Source organism: Mya arenaria, chromosome 7 (assembly GCF_026914265.1).
Source record: "Mya arenaria isolate MELC-2E11 chromosome 7, ASM2691426v1".
NCBI classification, from domain to species: Eukaryota; Metazoa; Mollusca; class Bivalvia; order Myida; family Myidae; genus Mya; species Mya arenaria.
In genome coordinates, this window is record NC_069128.1 from 61,170,786 (window position 1) to 61,191,876 (window position 21,091).

General features: G+C 34.0%; 1 protein-coding gene across 1 annotated transcript; it reads right to left on the reverse strand.

Annotated features, from left to right (window-relative positions):
- Nucleotides 1-7,436: 7,436 nt before the first annotated feature.
- Nucleotides 7,437-21,091, reverse strand: LOC128241311 (uncharacterized). Its single transcript, XM_052958245.1, has 6 exons — nucleotides 20,561-21,091; nucleotides 17,460-17,522; nucleotides 14,889-14,951; nucleotides 14,662-14,724; nucleotides 11,420-11,604; nucleotides 7,437-7,575 (listed from the first exon to the last, which is right to left on the reverse strand). Exons 1-6 carry the CDS (start codon nucleotides 21,089-21,091, stop codon nucleotides 7,437-7,439), a joined length of 1,044 nt encoding a protein of 347 aa, XP_052814205.1.

Sequence of the window (21,091 nt, forward strand, 5' to 3'; positions counted from 1 at the left end):
GGTGATGACTGGACGCCATTTGCAATAACAACGCTTTCAATGTTAGTGTAGCAGTTAATGAGCGTGCGTAGTGTCTGCCCGCGTATTCCGTACTCGTGTAACTTAACAAATAGTGCGGAGTGAAGGACGTTGTCGAAGGCACCGGAAGTGTCAAGCATGGCCACATGGGACGGGGAGCCGTATTCCTGATTTGATGCAATTGTTTCTTGTAGACTAAAAGACACTGTCAGCGAACCCAGTTCACGTTGATATGCGTTCTGTTGTGGATTGGGAAACTTTTTACCATGTACTTTGGACCAACGCGTGAGTCGATCGTGTATAAGTTACCTTGTAAATGACAGGTAGTAGAGTTATAGGCCTGTAACTTTTGCACTCATTCTTTGGCTTATTTTGCTTATGAATAGGAATAATGATCCCCATTTTGCAGTCTATAGGAACGTAGGATGCAGTCAATATCATTGTAAATAACTTTTGCACATAGACACAAAGTGTGTGACCTCCATAGATGAGATGTTCATTGACAAGTCTGTCATGGCCGCCCGCTTTACGCTTTTTGAGATTTCGAAAAAGAGTATTTATTTCATCATGGGTGACGTCACGATCTAGAATGTTATCAGTGCTACGGTCAGCTGAGTATAAGAAGGTCTTTACTCTATTGTCTAGATCTGCATGGACGTCTGTGTTAAAAGTTTGAGAACTTTTAGGAGTAAACACGTTCTCGAAGTAGCTGTCAAACGCCGTGGAAATGTCTATAGGGTTACGTGCTGTTTTGTTTCCTGATGCTATTTCATTTATCGTTTCTTTTTCCTTGTTTTGCTTAAGGCGTATCATTCGCCAGAAGAGCCGCATGTCGCAAGAAGCCGCGTTATTAAGTTCATTGTAAAACTTTTCGTTGCATGATGCGATTGCGCGTTTCTGTGTTTGTCGAAACATGCGTTTAGAGTCTTTGTAATGTTCAAAATACACGTTGCCTTTTGTGCGTATATTGCCATTCGATATAAGTTCTTTCCTTGCTTTTCGTTGATTGCAATGTGCTTCTTTTACTTCGTTATTCCAATATGGTTTCGCATGTTTATTAAACTTGCTTCGTGGTAATGCATGAGATGCGCGTTCGATCGATTTAACTATATGTTTGTATATTATTTCAATATTATTTTCATCGGCGATAAGATACGTTACATCTAAACATTTTAGGTATGCGTCAAGCAAATCTGAATAGTTTGTTAGCTGACTATCTGAGCATTTGTTCCAAGCAATCAGATTGACATCACTTATTTCGAAATGTGTCACCGGTATTTTTAACACTGTCCGTAATGGGAGGTGGTCGGAGACGCTACAACATTCGTCACAGATGACGTCACACGTTTGAAATAGGTCCAACTGCCATGACCCGGTGAGGAAGTAGTCGAGGGTTCGGAGCGTTGGTCTGAAGGTGTATGCAGAATTGTCTTTGCATAATACTCGTGACATGTTGTTTTTGTTTAGAAACCGTTTAAGTTCCCGTGCACGTGAATTTTCATGAAGAGGTCCTATTGTGACGTCAGCATTCATGTCACCTGCGAAGATGACGACACCTTCAGCTGTGTATCTGTTAAACAGACCTTGCATATGGTCTAGGCAATCTATATATTCTTGAATGTCATAGTTTACAGAGGGCATATACACTGCAAATATAAATATAGGTAATCTGTTTTCTGAGAATAATTTCAATCCAACAATTCAACAATGGGGTGGGCTGGGCAGGGATTAGAGAAAAAAATGTACGGGCTACCTTCTCGAAAGTTGTAGAAGAAAAGGGAAGTAACAAGGTAAACGCTGACGTCATTGGATAGATTCTAAAGTGATAGACTGGTTACGGTAGTATAAACTTGTATGGTAAAAGGAACTGTGCGCCGCGATAACGCTGGTTACATTAAGCTGTAACCAGAAATATATTCGGTAAAATTTCAAAAAAGTAAAAGATATATGAAGTTTGTTTTGCTGGCCACCATCTACATTTAAGTCTCTCGTGTGAGTTTGGTAAGCTACAATTTAAGAATTTTCCATTTCAGCCGAAACTGGGGGGAAATTTAAAATTTGAAAAGTAATCATATATTTGATTTTGGAACAGAAAATAGTTTTTCTATTGATGAATTTAGTACAAGATTATAACACATTATAGAAAAATCTGAAATTTTGATTTTGCAAAAAACGGCTGCATAATGGAGATGACTTCGATCAGTTTCTATAGATAAAAGCCACCAATTGGAGGCATTGGAGATTTCCACAGTCCAACAAGTAGCGGAGGTAAATAAATTGAAATGTATAAATGGCCTTATAGTATTGATAATTAATTGTTTAATGTAGATTAATAGTATTGATAATTAATTGTATAATGTTGATTATAAAAAAAAATAGATGTAGCCTGATTCCGCGTATTCCATCGGGCATTTTCTCTTGCTTGCAATCTAAGGCAGTTTAACGATAAACAATTGCGTCAGAATTATGTTCTAATTATCCGTTCTCTTAGAACTGCTATAACCAAATAAATATTTCACGTACCTGGCCTTTGCAATCTTTCATCAATTTTCTTGTATGCTCATTCCTAAAACTAAATTTAATCAAAATGATTAGAGAATACTGAATGTATATATTTCTTTAGACTTTTGCTGTTAAGGGTATCCCGTGAAAGTGCAAGAACTTGTTTCCAACGGGGTCCTTTGTTTTTGGTGAAGGGAAAACTCGCGGATGAAACAGTGGTAGAAAACAAGGCAGTCCGGTGCGATACCCTAGCTCTTTTCGAGAAATTCCTTGTTTCTTTTACGTGCTCAGTGTAAAGCACAGATACACATGGTACAACTTTCCTGGGTTAAACCATTAATGAGTACACAACTTTTCCAAGTTTTTTAAATGCTGAGCGCCAGGCAAGGGATCTACGTGCACCCCTTTTTGACGTCTTTTGGTGTGACGCGGCCAGGGATCTGACCCACGACCATCCGCTCCGTAGACCACTAGGCCTAGATACGGTATTAGTGCATGTACTCAATAGTGGATTCGGGGAATGGGCACCCAGCAGGCGCCCCGTCTCCCTACCCCTTAAATCGTCTAAATTTACTTCCTATATCAACATCGGAAAAAAATAATATAAGCTTCAAAATGCACCATTTCGGACTAGAAATTGTTACAAAGATTCAAAGGGAGTACCCCCAACACCCCACGGTCATTTAACACCATTAAGTATTCGGTTCTCGGGGAGAGGCGAATTTGAAAAGGGTTTGCCCCTTTTGTTAAACCACCTCTAACGTCAATTGCTTGATCCGCTCCTGGTACTTGTAAATTGATTGTTGAGTCATCATTAGCTTGTACCTTAAAAGTTAAAGAGGTTTTATGACATCGAAATAAACAGTTTTATGTGAAAATGAAACATACTCTGTATACAACGTTTTAAAGTTATAATTTGCATAGTTTTGATCAACTGAGAAGCTGCCAAAACTTTACCGTTTAAAGTGACTCGCATATGTTTTGGCACCTAAAATAATTTCCCCGCAATGCATCTAAAAATAATTATTAAATATTTGTTATTACTTTTTGATAATTGAAAAACCAATACACTTTGAGTATAACAAACACCTGGTGAAAGTAGGGACCGCACTCACGCCGGTCCAGTAAATAGAAACAATAGAAAACCAATTGCTCATCCACTCGCCATTAAAACCTTTATTGGCAATATTGGAAGCATCACATGATAATGCCAATCAAATAATCATTATACAGCCTTTTGTTGAATCGCGTTTGTAGCGCATTTCAAAATTGTGGAATTCAAAGATAATGTTTAAGCAAATATCAGCATTTGATAATGGTTTTCCGCCATTAAAATATAAGCTTTAACACTTCTTATGATTTACCAAACTTTATTTCCTAATTATACAAAACAATCAGTAAAAAGTTCATTTTTACAAACAATGAACGAGTCGCTTAAATGATAACTCATAAACACAAGTTCGAAAGATAAAAGACTAAACTTTTTTTACTTTCTATTTAATGAAAATATAGAAATGTACAAAGATTGATCGCTTCAGTAGAGTAAAAATAACAGCAGTAGAAATGTCCAAGGTATGTATAATACTAAAGCCCTGATTCTGCTTGTTTGTTTTCCTTCTTTTTCACGAGGGCTGAGGTTCAAAGTGCACTCTTGACACACGATATATGGACCTCCCCGAAACGGCATAGATAGCCATAAGGCGTAACAAAAACTGTTTGTTTCAGATTTCCCGAGACACCCTAAGTTTTACTCCTTAAACATATATCAACAATGACCATTTTCATCTAACCGTAACCATTTTCTGAACTTGGTTATATCTCTTTTCAATATTTTCTCGCTTGAACTTAAAGAGCAAACATTCTGATTCTAGTTTGGATGGGATATATATATATGTTTGGATTTTCTCTTAATTTGTCGAATTCCCATGGGAGATCACTGCGTAGGGGATAAGTACTAGTGTTTTTAAGCAACAGTCTGTAGTTTTAAATACGCTGTGCATAAACTGTTTATCCAGTTTAATTAAAACTTCCTTAATGTAACATCACTTAACTGCCTTACTGTTTCACTTGTAGAAACTTCATTGGAACTTATGGGTACAAGAACTAGCCATTTATGTGTGGGTCATTCAATTAAAGAAACAACAACTTCGTATTGAAGTCTTAAAGGAGTTTAATAGAACCATTGTGCACACACGCGCGCGCGCGCGCACCCACGCACGCATACACACACACACACACACGCATGGGCGCACGCACACACGCACACAAGCGCACTCGCACAGCGCACACAAGCACACACACACACACACACACACACACGCACGCGCGCGCGCACACACACACACACACACACACACACACATACACACGCGCGATATATATAAACGATATATGTTATCATGGCACTTTAAAACAATAACTATGGTTGTCAATTCACATTATACTAGCCTTATGATTGAGGCAACTATTTGAATATTTGCAACTGTATTATAAGGTGTATTTAAATGTTTATCCATAACTTCTTTAATAAATTGTTCTATCGAAAATAACTGAAGAAAAAGGTATAATGTCCCGAATTCGATGATAATGTTAATATAATATTTAAAGATAAGTAAAATAAATAAAGTACTTTTATACATATCTTATAATAAGGGCAGTTTATAATCTGACAATACCATTCAATGCCATCATTGCGACTGTTAAGTAATTTTTAACTTTCTACATTTTATAACAAATACAACAAAATATGAAGAAATACTAGCGATGAAAAATGATACTTATGCTAAAAACTACAGACACAAGCTCAGTAGCAAAAGGTTTAAACATAATCCCGGTTTAATGGCACTGGGTAAATGCCAAAGACATAGGACACAAAAACAAAAAATCGCAAACAAGAAACATGCAACTTGTGTTAACTTTAAATCTTCATTAATGCCAGTTTCCTGATTTTTTTTTCAATATTGCAAAACAGTGCTCTGATGAATTAAGAATGACTGTATGAAACACACAAATACGCTGTAATTAATCCCGCAAATAAATACAGTAGTGAAACAAGCAAATTTCAGGATGAATTGTGCTGCCAAATCAAACATCATGTTGGTCGAAACATTTAACTTTTGAATGTAACTCGGTTTGCAGTAATGGATCCTAGTTTGTTCATTGTTTAGGAAATCTCGGTGGGAAATGGAACTGTTTCTTGCTTTTGTTGACACTATTGAGTCAATTGCCGCAGTGTAAACTTATTGTTATGTTGATTTTCGCTATGAAACTGAAATAATGTAAGTACAATTCAAAACCTCTTTAAAAATCAATATTTTCATATAAATATTATGAGCGCATACAAAATAAATTGAATTTCTTGCATGGACAATCAAAATGAATGATGTAGTTTTGAACTGACAAGTTACGACCATTTGACCAAATTTGGTGAGAAGATTTTAATTACAGTGGGGACTTTAATAAGAAATGGATAACACATTAATAAACGAATGCTAAACAGTTATTTAGTTCATGAAATTATCAATTGTGTATATCTATAATATTCCTTTGATTATTACAATGAAACACTTGTTATAAAATGAACAGTTGTTACAGTGTATTTTAAAAGATTTTAATGTTACTTTGTTTGGTTTGTATAATTTATTATTATGTTTGTACTTTCAGTTTGAAAAAAAAACACGTTTAAAACGTGTTTAACGGTTGACCTTCAAAATTATACAAAAGAGACCGACTTAAATGTTCAATGGCTGACCCTTCACTACATAAAAGAAACACATTCACACTTTGAGTGCTGATTCTACATCACTTGAGAGAGACAAATAACATATTCAATTGCTAACCGTAATAAAACATGAGAGAAGTATTAACATATTCAATGGCTAACCATACAACACATGAGAGAAAGCAATTAACATGTTCTATGGCTGGCACTACAACACATTATAGAAACTAATAAACATGTTCAATTGCTGACCCTACAACACATGAAAGAAACCAATAAACATGTTCAATGGCTGACCCTACAACACATGAGAGAAACCGGTTAACATATTAAATGGCTGGCCCTACAACACATTATAGAAACCAATAAACATGTTCAATGACTGGCCCAACAACACATGAGGGAAACCAATTAACATGTTCTATGGCTGACCCTTCAACACATGAGAGAAACCAATTTACATGTTCAATGAATGTCCCTACAACACATGATAGAAACCCATCAACATGTTTAATGGCTGGCACTTAAAAACATGAGAAAAAACGATTAACAAACTTATTGGCTTACCCTACAAAACGCAAGAGAGACCCAATGACATACTCAATGATTAACTTTACAATATAATTGATATGATCATCATTATTTCCAATTGCTTACGCTACAAAACGTTAGAGAGACCCATTTACTTTTGTTTCCAATGGCTGACACTACACATTATGATCAAGTTCCACTTGCATGCTTTCCATGGTTTACCCAACGACACATGAGGGACATTTACATGTTAACAAATGTTGACCATATTCAACATGAACATGTTTTATTTCCAAATTTAGTTTAACAATTTAATTTATATTTCTGACAAATATGCTTTAATTATATAAATTTTGAACGTAGAATGGATTGTTTTTTGTGTAGGGTGATCGAATCAATCATACATATATTGAAAGCAATGGGAACACAAAATAAGAAAAACATTTATGTATCCAAACTGCGGCCTAATAAGTATACAGCTGCATCAACTGAACTACTTGTGTTCACTCTAGTGTTTCAATAACGAGGATAATGGATGAAGTTACATTGTTGTACTATGCAAGGCAAACTATTCAACAACTAGCCTGTGTATTCGCACATTCACATTGAACATCTTCCTGAGTTTCTTTCTATGATCTACGTTCAGCGCTGTAACCGATGGAATTTACGGCACAGCGACAGTGAAAGTCCCTTCCAGCTTCTCTGTCTTGTCTATGGTCCACTCTGTGATGCCTTTGGTTGCCAGTTCCGCTTTCACTGTCTGTGTGTAACTAATGTAGCTTGGAAAGAGTGTGATCGCAAACCTAAAAATAATTGTAAAGAAACAGCTATATTGACAGAAACAGTAAAATGTCCATCAATATTTTATTTAGGTTTTGAACTTAATAACTCTTGTCCATTATATATATGTGGAACAAGATACAAATAATTACATTGTATATTAACCGAGTGAAAACTTGGTTTCAAAATCAATATCATTAAGTTTGACTATAGAACGTTATATCTCTAACGATTATGAATTAAATAATTCAGTTAATTTAATTCTGTTTCAAATACATTTCCCCTTATGATATAATATTTAATCATTCGTGAACTGTATTACAGTAATATTACAAAATTAAGAATTGGTGCCTTTTATCTTCACTTATTAATTAAATTTCATCGTATTCATTATCAAGATAAACTATGAAGTATTATTTAAACGCAAATACAATAAGTCTATTGCTAATAAATGGACAACTTCATTGGAGAGCGTGGAGCTTTGTGTTGTTAGCAGTTTTCGGGATACCTGTGCTGGTTTGGTTTTCGCATGTTGTAAGGTAACTTTACATTGTTCACCATCTTGCGAAGGTAAGAAACTTTTGTAATAGAAAATCTCTCAATTGCATTATCATGGACGAGTTAACATCATCGTTAGGGATCGCTAAAGTAAGAATGGTGTGGAGGCGAGGCCAGCTCTGCCATTATATGATGCGTCTAATGTCCAAAGCCAGTAATTCCCGAAACAAAATCAGCCCGAGGTCCACATGTTAGCAGGTCTGAAAAACGCAGTTACTGCATCAGTGAATGTTGATCATTGGCGGATTTCCCGACAAGTACCTTGTTTACCTTCCAACAGCAGTTGCATAGTTTGCAATCAGCTTTAGGTGATCGTGTCTATAATGCACTTTAAGAAAACCAACTCATTTCGGGCATGTTTGTCGAGTTAAAAGCATTGTTAGAGGCCCTCTTGCTGACAGAAAAGTCTTGTAAACAATAATTTCAGAAAAAAACACAGGAGTTGATGCAATTTTTGCATATAATCAGGCTAGGTAGAATCACTAAAGTAGTGTATCATTAAAAGAATAAAGGCTACAATTATCGTGGGTTCGTACAAATGGAGTGTTGGCTAATATACATATGGCCCCCAAGACAATCACTTGATGCAGGAAAGCCAAATCATTTAAAAACCAAACCAAATAATATGATTTCAACTACACTAGGTGTTTAAGGCATGTTTGCAATTACCAGCATGCTTGTCTTAAATGCGGACATGACCATTTTTCCAGGACGTGAAAACTCAGGCCACACCACTTTAAATCCTGGTAACCAGGCCACATTCAGGTCAAGATCTCAAACATCCATGCCTTAAGCCGCTTTAATTGGTCTCAGAGGCTCATCAACAAAATTCAATCAATTTGAGAAAGTCCTGAATAATTATTGACAAGGTTACACAATATTTCAATGTATTTCCAAATAAAGAGGCAGCAATTTCTAAAAGTTTCAGCACGGGTAAAGTTAAGATTCGTACATAGTTTCTTCTGATTTTAACTTTGTATCAGCAAAATGCATTATGTAAAAGTTCAAAGTAAGTTGGACAAATAAAGTGCTTTAGGGCCAGATAGGGGCTGGCGTTTTATTTCATATTTGTCACACCTGAAATGATACAGGGTTAATGATGGTTTTGATGAATGAAAGGCTTCTGTAAATGACACATCGTTTGACAAAGATGCTGACATGATCATTAGTTTGGAGTATCTGCCCTCAAAAGACATCAAATCTGCCGTTACGTTGCTTAGATTCTATCCTGGCGACTTCCGCTTTTGTGGTCGTAATTCCTTTGCTACATTCATTCATTCATAGAATTGGTAGTAAGAAACTGGGATTCAAACTCTGGACAAGTTTTAGTTGACTTCATTTTTAGAAGGGCTGCCAATTCTAGCCAGTTCTTAGAACTAGTCACCGCATTTAAACGAACCTGTTCTGAAATTCGGATTCCGGTTGCTAAATAAAGTATGACTGTCCAACGAAAGTAATAACGTTTCAAGGTTGATAATCGGATTCAAATTGAATGACTATTAGTATCCCTTCAAAAATTGAGAACAATTCTTGAGGTTGCTATTTGGTTGCCTAGAACAAAAAAAGAAACTAATCTTAAAAGAGCTTCAGTCGTTCTTTTGGAAGCTATGTTTCTGTAGTCAAGCATTGTGGTCTAGTAGGACTTTTTGAGACGCAATGAGTGGGCTTAAAATGGCTTATTACAAAGATAAAAGGATAAATGTAGAAATAAGAGAGGACATTTTGATGTGGATTCAATGTTATGAAAAAAGTGGTCCATATTCCAGACAAGGTTTGGCAGGTCAATGTGGTGCGTGATTTGTAGACTGTTAGTTAAAATTTATTCAACGCAGTCGGGATTCATCTGTTAAACTTGACTACAGGTCTGCTTTAAATTGAAAAAAACACCAGTCATAATTATTATGTATATCGTTTACTAATTGGTATCGATTTGCAGAAAACGTTAAAACTGAAATTAGAATTGTTAGCCCTTTGTTATCGTTTCAATGTAAGGTGCAGTTAATTCTTGTAAAACTGTTTCAGCAGTTTGAGGTGATGCTGCAAACAGTTAGTGTTGTACGGCTCCATTTGTGCGTCTAAACGCCTTGCTGCAAAAGCTTCCTATTGGCAGTGCCCCCCCCCCCCCCGCCAATATCGATCTCTTGCGGGTCATGAGTACGAGGCAAATTGGTACCGGCTAGGGATAGGGATGGCGGATGGCCTTGTGGCAAATAGACGTGCTATATCAGGCAATGTTGCAATGAAAAGTGTGATGGACCTGCTGGCTACCGTCTCCCGGAGTCAGAAGCAGTGGGGAAAAAAAGTGAACTAGTAATTTAATAAGTATTAAGTTAGTTGGACTTGCCATGATCGCATGCGGACCCTGGTTATTGGAACCTTGCAATTGAATGTCAGAAGGTCACGATCAGTTGTTGAAAAGATTGAAGGTCACGGTCTTACAATTCTATCTTCAACATCAAGGTTTTGGTGGTTTTTGGTGATTTGTTTTGTTTCCCATTGGTCTCCAATGAAACGGTTATATTCCATCTAAATCTAATGTTGAATACTTAAGTAATACGTATTATTGAAACAAGACATCTGAACGCTGTTGTGTTTAATTAAAGATCCTAATTTCATTTCAGAGTTTGTTATGTTACTTTTCGTCAGAATTATCATAATCCCATTACGCACAGTCAAACAGTACGTAATGTCATCAAATAATGACTCACCAACAAACACAACAAACAAACAGAACGTATGCGTCCATACAACCACAAATTGCTTTTGATATTGATACACACAGTAAATTTACATATCCATGCTGAACTCCACCACTTGGCCTTTAAACAGTAAGAAGTCAAACAGAATGTCGTCTCCTTCTAACCGTCTTACACAGGCTACATATGATGATATTAGACTCTTACTTACCAGTAATACTGATTCTCAAACATAACGTTTAGAACATGGACCATTATATATTAAAACATCTTTGACAACAGTCTACTACAGTGCAACAATTCTAACAAGGAAGTACATGTTGTATCATTCAGCATTTTGACGCAACTAATCAACAGTGATAAACCACTTTCAAACAGTGAGACACCATCCAGGACAACCCTCCAGTCTTTTTCAACAGTAAACATCAGTCCTCACCTAACCGTTTGCCTCAACATTCTGCATATATGATGGCCGCCATTACTATATTTAAAATGAACCATCAAACATTGTAACGCAATCCGGAATAATTTACCGGTCTTTCCCACCAGTAGACATCAGCCATAAACATTGACCTCAACAGCCAACATACTAGCTGGCCCTTTCTATATTTACCAATTACCGCCATACAGTGAGACGCCATCCATGATAACTCTCTCGTCTTTGCCAATAGTAAACATCTGCCCTCTCCTGAACGTCGTCTTCAACATCCTACATATCGCCAGACCCTCAACGTCGTTTGACAAACGTCCTACGAAAGTGCCACCTTTATATGGTTTCCCCGGGAATGGATGGTATCTCTTCAAGTAGGATACGGGATTATTAAAATCATAATACATAATAAAATGTGTTAGGTATTTCAATTCATAATATGAATTCTAGTGATTAAGAAAGATTCATCTGTGAAATAAAAATGATATTTCACTGTTTCAAACCAATTGGCAACAACAGAACAAACAACAATGTACAATTCTATCATATCTGTAATGCTCCTTAATTGTACTAATAATATCAAAGTATGAGGATGTATATGATAATCATATTGTGTTAAACTTGAATAGTTCACTGGTAAAACTGCTAAATCCAATATTCTCATTGAAAGATTGTCAAAATATGCGTGTTTTAAGTCGATGTAAGGAGAATAATTTATTCCATATTGTAAAGATAAATAAGTGCAACATCGCTGGTAAGTACTACGATGTTTTGTTCAGGTTATAACTCTCAAACATGTTGTAGCTAAATTTGATATCGGTTCAGTCATTAGAAAGTTGTATTAGTATGTTTGCATATAAAGGAAGTAAAACCTTGTTGTTCAACTCTTGGCTGAATATAGTCTAAGGTGTCTGACAGCTGCGAACCATGTTACCTTTATTTAGACTAAGTAGATGTAAATAAGCATTTGTTTAATAATAGTTAACGACAAATTTAAGCGTAATTATAGTAGAGCACATTTGATCAAACATGTAAGTATCATTAATTTGGTCATTCCTCTCACATGTCAACACTACAGCATTGTTGTTTCCTGCAAATTCAAAGTTACATGTCGCGTTGTAATCCAACAATTGTTTTGCGTGCCTATTCCAGACAGCCTCCAGACCCATAAAAAGGCGAATACAAACAAACATATAATGCTGTTGTGTTTTGTTGTTTTATTTTATGCTTCTAGGTGATTTGTAGATTCATATCAGTGCGATTTAATTGTTATTTCACTGTTCTGAACAGTGCAGTATCAATAATAAACACTATTCTGAATCTTTGGCCCGGTCTGCTGTCTAAAACCAAACTAAAACTTGACATCATATCAATGACGTCGTTTCTGGAATGCCTTTGATTTCATCAATTGAATACTAATTGACCTTATTTTGAGTATGCTGTAAGCTACAAAAACAAATAACTGTGCATTTCAGTGAAATATCAATTGTATTTCGTCTCGTGAAATTGCACATTTGAAATATATTTTCAATAACATTTTTTAAGGGTAATAAACATTTTCGGTACTATATAATTATACTGTTTTATTCGTAGATTCGGTCCTTCTGAGGCTCGGCATTGAAGAAGCAAAACAATTTACTCAAAAGAGTACCGTCTGAATACCATCCTGGAATGTAAAAGCCAACTCGATAAGCCCAGTGTATTGTTCCAGTTTGGCTGTTCCAGTGGGCTGTCTCCCTTAAACAGAATGACCGACTTATGAATACTTGTAATAAAATAACTAAACACATTTTGGTGTTGTTTTTTTTTTGGTCAAAAGAGCAACAAACTCATATCAATACATCGAACTCGAACATATACCTATTTTAATTATTTACAAAAAGGGTATTCTCACCCGAAAAATGGACAAAGGTACCGATTTATTTTTACTTTACAATAACATGATCATTTACCACTTATTCAAGTATAAATAAATAATATTATAGTTACAATTTACCGTTAATTTATTAAAATTGTGTGTACATGTATAAAACGTAATTGAGTAAGAAAAACTTACAGACAAAGTATTCATTGGAGTGTGGACACTTAATCTGTGCTATTGCCCGTTCCTTCAAAAACACGATTTATAAATAAGGACACAATATATGGTAGGTATACTCACTAAAATAGATGCACTAGAAGCCAACAAACATAAATATTTGCTTTTATATGTTACAAACACTTTTATTTATTGCACAATATTATCGCCTCCATTTCAATTCCTAAACTTTACGGCTCTTCTCCAATTGCTATTTTTCAGATAAACGCAATTTCTTCGGATTTGTTCGGATTGCGAATCACCACGTATTAATATAAAATATGTTTAACCTCACTAAACCTCACTTAACTTTTTATTAACTAAGTAAAAGGCTGATGCAACTTTGTAGTTATATACATGAAGGTGACCATTTTTTTATAAAAAGTACCGACTTTTGTCTTTGATATAATACACGTATGAACACTTTAATTTCTTTATGTACGGGAGCGAATGATGTCGAATTTGATGGGAAAATGAATATAAATCTTACATATATTTAGAAAGTATTTTAAAGTAAACATTTTTCTAACATTTTAAGATTTTGAAATATTGGATGCAGAAAACTTAAATTTTTTGAACTGATGAATCTAACGAAATTGATCATTTAAATTCATTATTCATTATTATGAAAGCCAAATTCTATATATAAATTGTCCGAAGACCTTTGGCTTTTGAATAATAAACGCACAAATTGTTCTAAAAACACTCTATTAATGCAAATATTTGATATTTGTTTCTATATGAATTGATAATCAGTTCTTAATGTATGTTAAATAATTTGATAAATTTTCATTTTAATAAGTAAATTTATCTAATGGTGAATTATATAATATCAAACATCCTACAAACATTATGATTACGGTTTGTAATCACCATAATAATACAAATTCATATATTTACCATATTACACCATAAGTTACTGCTCTGATCTTACAGGGAATACTATGACCTGTCTCACTTTGAAGAACTTTTGATCCAACCACAATCGTGTTAAAAATCATCAATATATTGTCATATAAATTACATCAAAAGAATCCCGAAATCACTACTAATTTGATATTAAATTATCACATTAAAAATGGATATAACATCATGTTGGAGTAGGTAATATGTTAACACTCATAGAAATGAAAATAATAATAATAATACTAATAATAATACTAATAATAATAATAATAATAATAATAATAATAATAATAATAATAATAATAATAATAATAGTAATAATTATAATAAAACAATGTCAGTCCCTTCAAATGTTTGCTGACCTTCTTGTTCTTTATGTAATTGACCAAATTACATGTACATATATATAAGTATTGTACATGTACACCAATGTATAGCTCACCTTTTCATATTTCTTTTTGCCCTGTTTCGCTGTCAGTAGATCTAGCTTTAACACCTTCCTTGTCTGAATCGAGTCGAAACATAAAGTTGGATGTTGTAATTATACTTTTATTTCACATACACAAATGGCATTGTGATTAATGAAAATTCGTAAAATATGACAAAATCATGTGTAACCTTATATTTTTTTGTTTTATATGGCACACGCATTTTAATGAAATATCTTACCTTTTGAGAATGAGCTAGGTTCTTGTTTACTTGTTTCAGCTCCTCACATAGTGTCTTCCTCGTCTTAAATCGAAGAAGGTTGGTTATTGTGTTATAAATGGTTTCTGTATAAGAAGGACGATTACTATAATGGTCGATACAACAAGAACAAGACACCATCAAAGCTTAGAAGATGTGTTTCTTAACCAGTTCTAATCAGTGTGTGCAGCCATGATGAATAACAGACAATAGCTTAAAGTTAAATCTTATCGTTTCAAAGAGACATTTACTTCTGGAAACGTTTTATCGTCAATTACTGAAAATGCATTTATAATTCACTTTCATTTTAATATACAAATCAAATTAAATCTCGACATGCAGTGTAATAATAAACTATTATTTGTCACTTAAGATATCTATGTTTAAATATAAAATCATCTAGATTTTTTGAAATGGTAAATATTTTAGATAATTTAAGATGTGATAATAGTATATATATATATATATATATATATATATATATATATATATATATATATATATATATATATATATATATATATATATATATAAATATATATATATATATATATATATACAAATTCTTCTCCACATCTGTCACTTTGGATAGAAACTAACTACGACATGATTTGCGTAAAATATAAACACCGATATGTATAACGACCGATGATCTATAATTGTCGTTCTAATCTGGTTCTAAAAGCGTCTTAAATGTAAAGGAAATAAAAAATATTAAATCACATTTTTACAATGATGATATTAATATTACAGTCTAGTTACTGCTTTCTGTTTCGCAACAGATGAATAGAAATCAGCAACAATCAATTATGTATATATATATATATATATATATATAAGTGGCATCTATACCAGAATGGGAAAATCCGGTCCTTTTATATATTATTTTCGAGATAAGCAGCCCAATAAGTTGTAATTTATGAACCGACGACTTTGGAAGATATACAAGACAAATACCTAACTGGTTAGAACACCTGAAATTTTGAAGGTTAAGATGAATAACAAAGGCTAATACAATGAATAGTTCTACGATATAAAACGCGATAATAATTAAATTCTGAAATGACAAGTCATTGAACCGCAAAGTCGAATTCATGGTTCAATGTCTCAGATGACGAATAAAACGGATATTAAGTCATAACACGGGAATTGTGGATATTTCCACTGTACTAATGCAGTTTTATTGTATCTTAAAATTTCAAAGGGTTTGTAAGCAATCTACTTTGAATGCAAGCCATACATCACGTGTATATGATATACGAATACGAATCACGTGTATATGAAATACGAATACGAATACAAGTTAAATATCATAAAACTTTTGTGGGGTTTATTTCTCTAACTTTTGACCATTTAAAAATGAACATGATGCTTTACGAATGTTTATAAAACTATGAACTGATTGATCACTCGGTCATTTCAAAAATTCAGCGCTAAGCTAGCGCCTGAACCGTAGGAAATAGCTGGATTATATCGTGATTTGCCATTACCAACAACAACTGATGCAAATATATAAGATACAACTCAAGTAAGTTTGACTTAAAATCAATAAATATGCTGGGGAATATGAAATAAAAGCAATACAACTACGTCAACAACTTTTATTTGTGGCGACAAAGTAGAAGATAAATACAGTTTACATATGAATTATGCAAACAAACCCCTTAAGACATGGAACTAAATTTAAGCCCTGGCAAAGGTGGTTTTAATGGCGAAAATGATGCCTTAAATGGGGAATATAATAAGGGCGATCTATCCTTTCAGCAAAAAGCCTTTTTTTAACTTTACTTCGTGAAAAGTGCTATCCAGATACCATGTTTTCAAATTCTGGGAATGCACGGGTAAATCGAGGGAAAGGAAATCTTTGGCAAAGATTTATAACAGGAAAATGTGATATACATTACGCATGAATAGTCTATTATTGATTATAATTTGATATTACATTGAACAAGATGACAGTATCACAGTATAACAGTATCAACATTATAATTTGTCAAACAAAAGTGGCCTGATTTTTGCCAATTGCATGTCCTATAACGAAACATTTTGAAGATGTGACTTTGTCGCAATTATGTTTTAACTCATCTCGTACAAGTAATGCGATGCTTGTATATTGACTATTGACTATTAATTCACTATCAATTAGTATTAGGAAAATGTAACCATTTAACATGGTTAAACATATTATGCAATCTGTCATCTTAGATAAATACAAATGTCCATATAGATTGACATAATTCGTACTTATTGTTAAATATTCCAATTGCTTGAAATAAAGCGCCGTGAAGAATATCATTGGTCTGATTTCTTCAGACTCTTCCCAGCCCTTTCTGACTTGCTGTAAACATTTTAGGATCTTTAATATCTTAAGCGTAGAGTCTAATCGTGAGGTTTAAAGAAAAACACCAAAGGCATTGACGGTTTAAACGATATGGCAATAATTAATTACAAAGAAAACATTTGCTTTTTGCAACAGTCTATCAATTATTTAACTATAAGTGTTTTTCTTGTAGGTTTCACTGTTTGTTAGATATTTGTTTAAACGAGTCTCACCTTTTCTGAATTATCGAGGTCCTGTTTCACTTGTTTTAGCTCGTTATTCAGCTCCGTCCTCGTCTGAAACAATGTAAGGATTTTGCTGCATTCGTTCATGAATTTAATTTGACTATCTTTTAAACCAGGGCATAAATTCCATTAATATTATGAAAAGGCCCTTTAAATTAATCTTTGCATACTATTGCCTATAACTGTACTGAATATGTATATGACATGAAAGTAGAAAAAAAGGTATGAATTATATTAACAATTACTTGAGATTGTTACTAGTTGATGTGTAGTGCGTTGATGTTTTTCAGATACCGCTTGTAAAACTTCGCAAGAATGAAAATCAGACGAACGATATGATAGATGTTCTGCATTACATTCATAACTTTAATTCTAATGCCAGAAGTGAAGAGCAAACACAAACTGTTACGACACGGTCCCCAATGAAGATTATCGACAGAAACTGAATCAATGCGTAACAAACACTTAATGTCCAAGAAGATTTGTTTGCTGTTTTGTTAAATGAGTGTGCATTAGGTCAATATTACTGGCGATTATTCTGATAATCTCTACTTCCTAAAGTTAGACCGAAGAATAGCTTTGTTTTCTTTCTCTATAGTGTCGCATTGTAATCTGATCTCTTTTGCAACCTTATAACCATGGTAAAATTAAGATGTAAACTGCATATACAATAAAAAATAATAAAAAAAACGTTATATGATAGTTTCACTTTTGCTACTTGTTGTCTTTTTGAAACTTACTATTGTATTTAAATAAATCAATTAATTCTACCCGTTCTACTCAGTTTTTAACGGCATAAGTAACGGAACATATTTGCATTGTACAAAAAGTGAAATTGGTATGCCTTGCGACACATTATTTTTGTAACATTGTATGGTTGTTTAAGTACGTAAAAATAATATGTATAAACTAACCGCAAATAATATTTAGTTAATGATTTAGAACCATCGGCCATATATTGACCCTCTGGATGGGGATAATGCATCACATGAACTCAAGGGAACACTAGCTTTAGGGGTAATTTGCAAGGGTATACAAGATGCAAGTCAGTAAGTATTTCATTAAACCGAACTACTACAAGATTGATAACCGCAATACTTTTTGTATTTGTAAAACAAAGAAATAATTTAGATCAACTCAAACAATTGAAAGTTAGCTTCTGTTTTGCTGACCCTTTCAAGGAGGTAATCACAACATTTAATTCTAAATTCAATACTATTCATTTATGCAAATGATATATGAACCCAAAGGCGGATTCATTTATGCAAATGATATATGAACCCAATGGCGGAAACACCTGCACAAATGTATCTGTAGGTACTTGTACATAGTTTTGCCTTGTGGTTGTAGGAAGGAGTTCCATTGATATTTATTTTGGTCAAGCATTAAAGTTATATGAACATTGATGAACAGTGCGTAACGGTTTTCGGATTATAAATAAAAAAGAAAACAACTCTATTCCATCTAAAGCACAATTGTTAATATTCATTTCGCTAGTTTATCTGCAGGAAATGCACCCATTTTGTGTAACAGGGTACAATTCTTTGTATGGATTAAGAATTGGTTGTGTGTAACCTTTTCATGTTCTTTTGGTTTATTCACTGTGACCATTGTATTTTCAACTACCTGTCTTCTGACCATGACCATGTTGGCATAGGATTATAGTTTTTCCCGCCATTTCAATCATGTGATCTGTCACATGATTGCAGTTCTTATTCAGTGTTTGATGAGGGCGATTGGACTTCTTGTAGAAGTCAACTTTGTTTTTTTGTGCAGGATTTGGATATATGTTTTGGTGCGTATTATTTCTGATACTGTATCTGCAATAACCCTTTCTGTATTTGCAATGAGTTAATATGTGCTTTGTATTGATGAATTATGTATTTGGTGCACATTTACTTTTCTGCACGAGTTTCTCGAATTCAAGATGGCGGCAAATTCTAATCTAACTGATAATTAACTGATCAATTAACAATCACTTTTTCTACATCTTTTACACTTTTAAAATGATCCTTATTACAGCTAACCTCAGTCATGGACTTGTCCTAACCCATCATGGGAGAGAGACGGTTGAGAACGTATATGTCGTTTCATTCCACAAATGGTAAGCCATTGTTAGATACAATATGTACAATCGGCTATGTTTTGTATGTCATTATACTGTATTTATACTTGTTTTTTATGTACTTTGTTTTCATCGTTGCCATTGGATTTAGGTCACGTTTCATTGTTATAAACTGTTATAAATCACGTTTATATATGCTGTTGATATATAAGTATAAACTTTACCGGATATATGCATATATAAGATTGAGTATTATCTTATAATTATGATTTTATTGATCTATTTCCAGAATGCGATTTTTTCGGGGTATTTCTCATGATTATTGTTGTTATTGAACACTCTACAATAAACCGTAAAACTACCGGACTCTAGTGTGTACTTATTTAGCTAATATAGCTGGTTACATATTTATTTATTGGACCAGCCGAGCATGTAACCTGTATATTACATTTGTGAATACTGATCCGTGTAATGCGCTATTCTATTATTAATACATAATCAAATATTTTTTCAAATGGTAGTATTCCCTAGATAGAATATGATTCCGAACACACAATTATAAACGATGCTTATTTGTTAAGAACATTGCTTGCACCACTCAATAACTGTCGCCATTGTATGATGCATCGTGATCACGTAAAAATAACTTTAAATGCATACTTTTTGCGTTTCTTGAATTGGAGTCCCTACTAAGTATGTTGTCCCTTCGTCGCTTCCATCCACTTCCTCCTGAAGTTCACAAACATCCCTTAAGTCTTCAGTCAAGCATTTTAAGGCAACCGTTTTTTTCCTTTAAGCAGAACTGTTTAAAGGTATGCTTATTTTCAGCTTCTTTAATCTGCCTTTTGGCCTCTGGAATTTCCTTGTCAAAACTCCGGTTCATAAGGTAAAGGCGACCTTTAAACGAGTTGTTAACAAACTCATTAAGTTGACTTTCCTGTTCAATAGCCCAAGAAACTTTCTCCTTATAAACAAATGAAATGCATGAACAGGCTTCTATGTTTTCGTCCTGAAATTTACGCACTTCCTGCCTGAATCTAATTATCGTATCTTCCACTTTCCGTTTAAGTCTGTCCTCCAAATCATCTAATTCTTTATTGCATTTCATTGCATTGACATTACTTCTTTTCTTTTGTCGACCCGCTTCTTCCTTCATGCGCTTATTTTCATCCTGTATCTCGTTTAAAGCTGCGGACATACCATTTGAGGGGTCGTAATCAATAAACCCTGCCTCTTGACACAAGTCAATAACCTCATGGCCACATGAAATATGATCCGAACGAAAACATAGACCACAGATCATTAATTCATGAATTTTACAAAACAGTAACGCCCTTTCAGTCGGATGGTGTTTACACATCTCCTCTGTGATGTCATACAAGATACGCTTTGGATTGTAACCATCCTTTCCATACGTCTTCAGAATGTGGGTTTGGAATGCCCTTCCTTTTTTATGAATTACTAAACACGATTCACAAAAGTTTCCACATATATTGCAGCATCCCACTGCCTGTTCCTTACAGCACATTTCACACTGAACTTGGTTGTATGCCAT

What these genes read in the sequence shown, in the direction of transcription:
- LOC128241311 (XM_052958245.1), bottom strand. Translation starts at nt 21,091, where the DNA reads ATGGCATACAACCAAGTTCAGTGTGAAATGTGCTGTAAGGAACAGGCA. An exon ending in TAATTAGATTCAGGCAGGAA is followed by an intron (nt 17,523 to 20,560) that starts GTGCGTAAATTT and finishes ACATTGTTTCAG; the next exon opens with ACGAGGACGGAGCTGAATAA. An exon ending in ACCTAGCTCATTCTCAAAAG is followed by an intron (nt 14,725 to 14,888) that starts GTAAGATATTTC and finishes GACTCGATTCAG; the next exon opens with ACAAGGAAGGTGTTAAAGCT.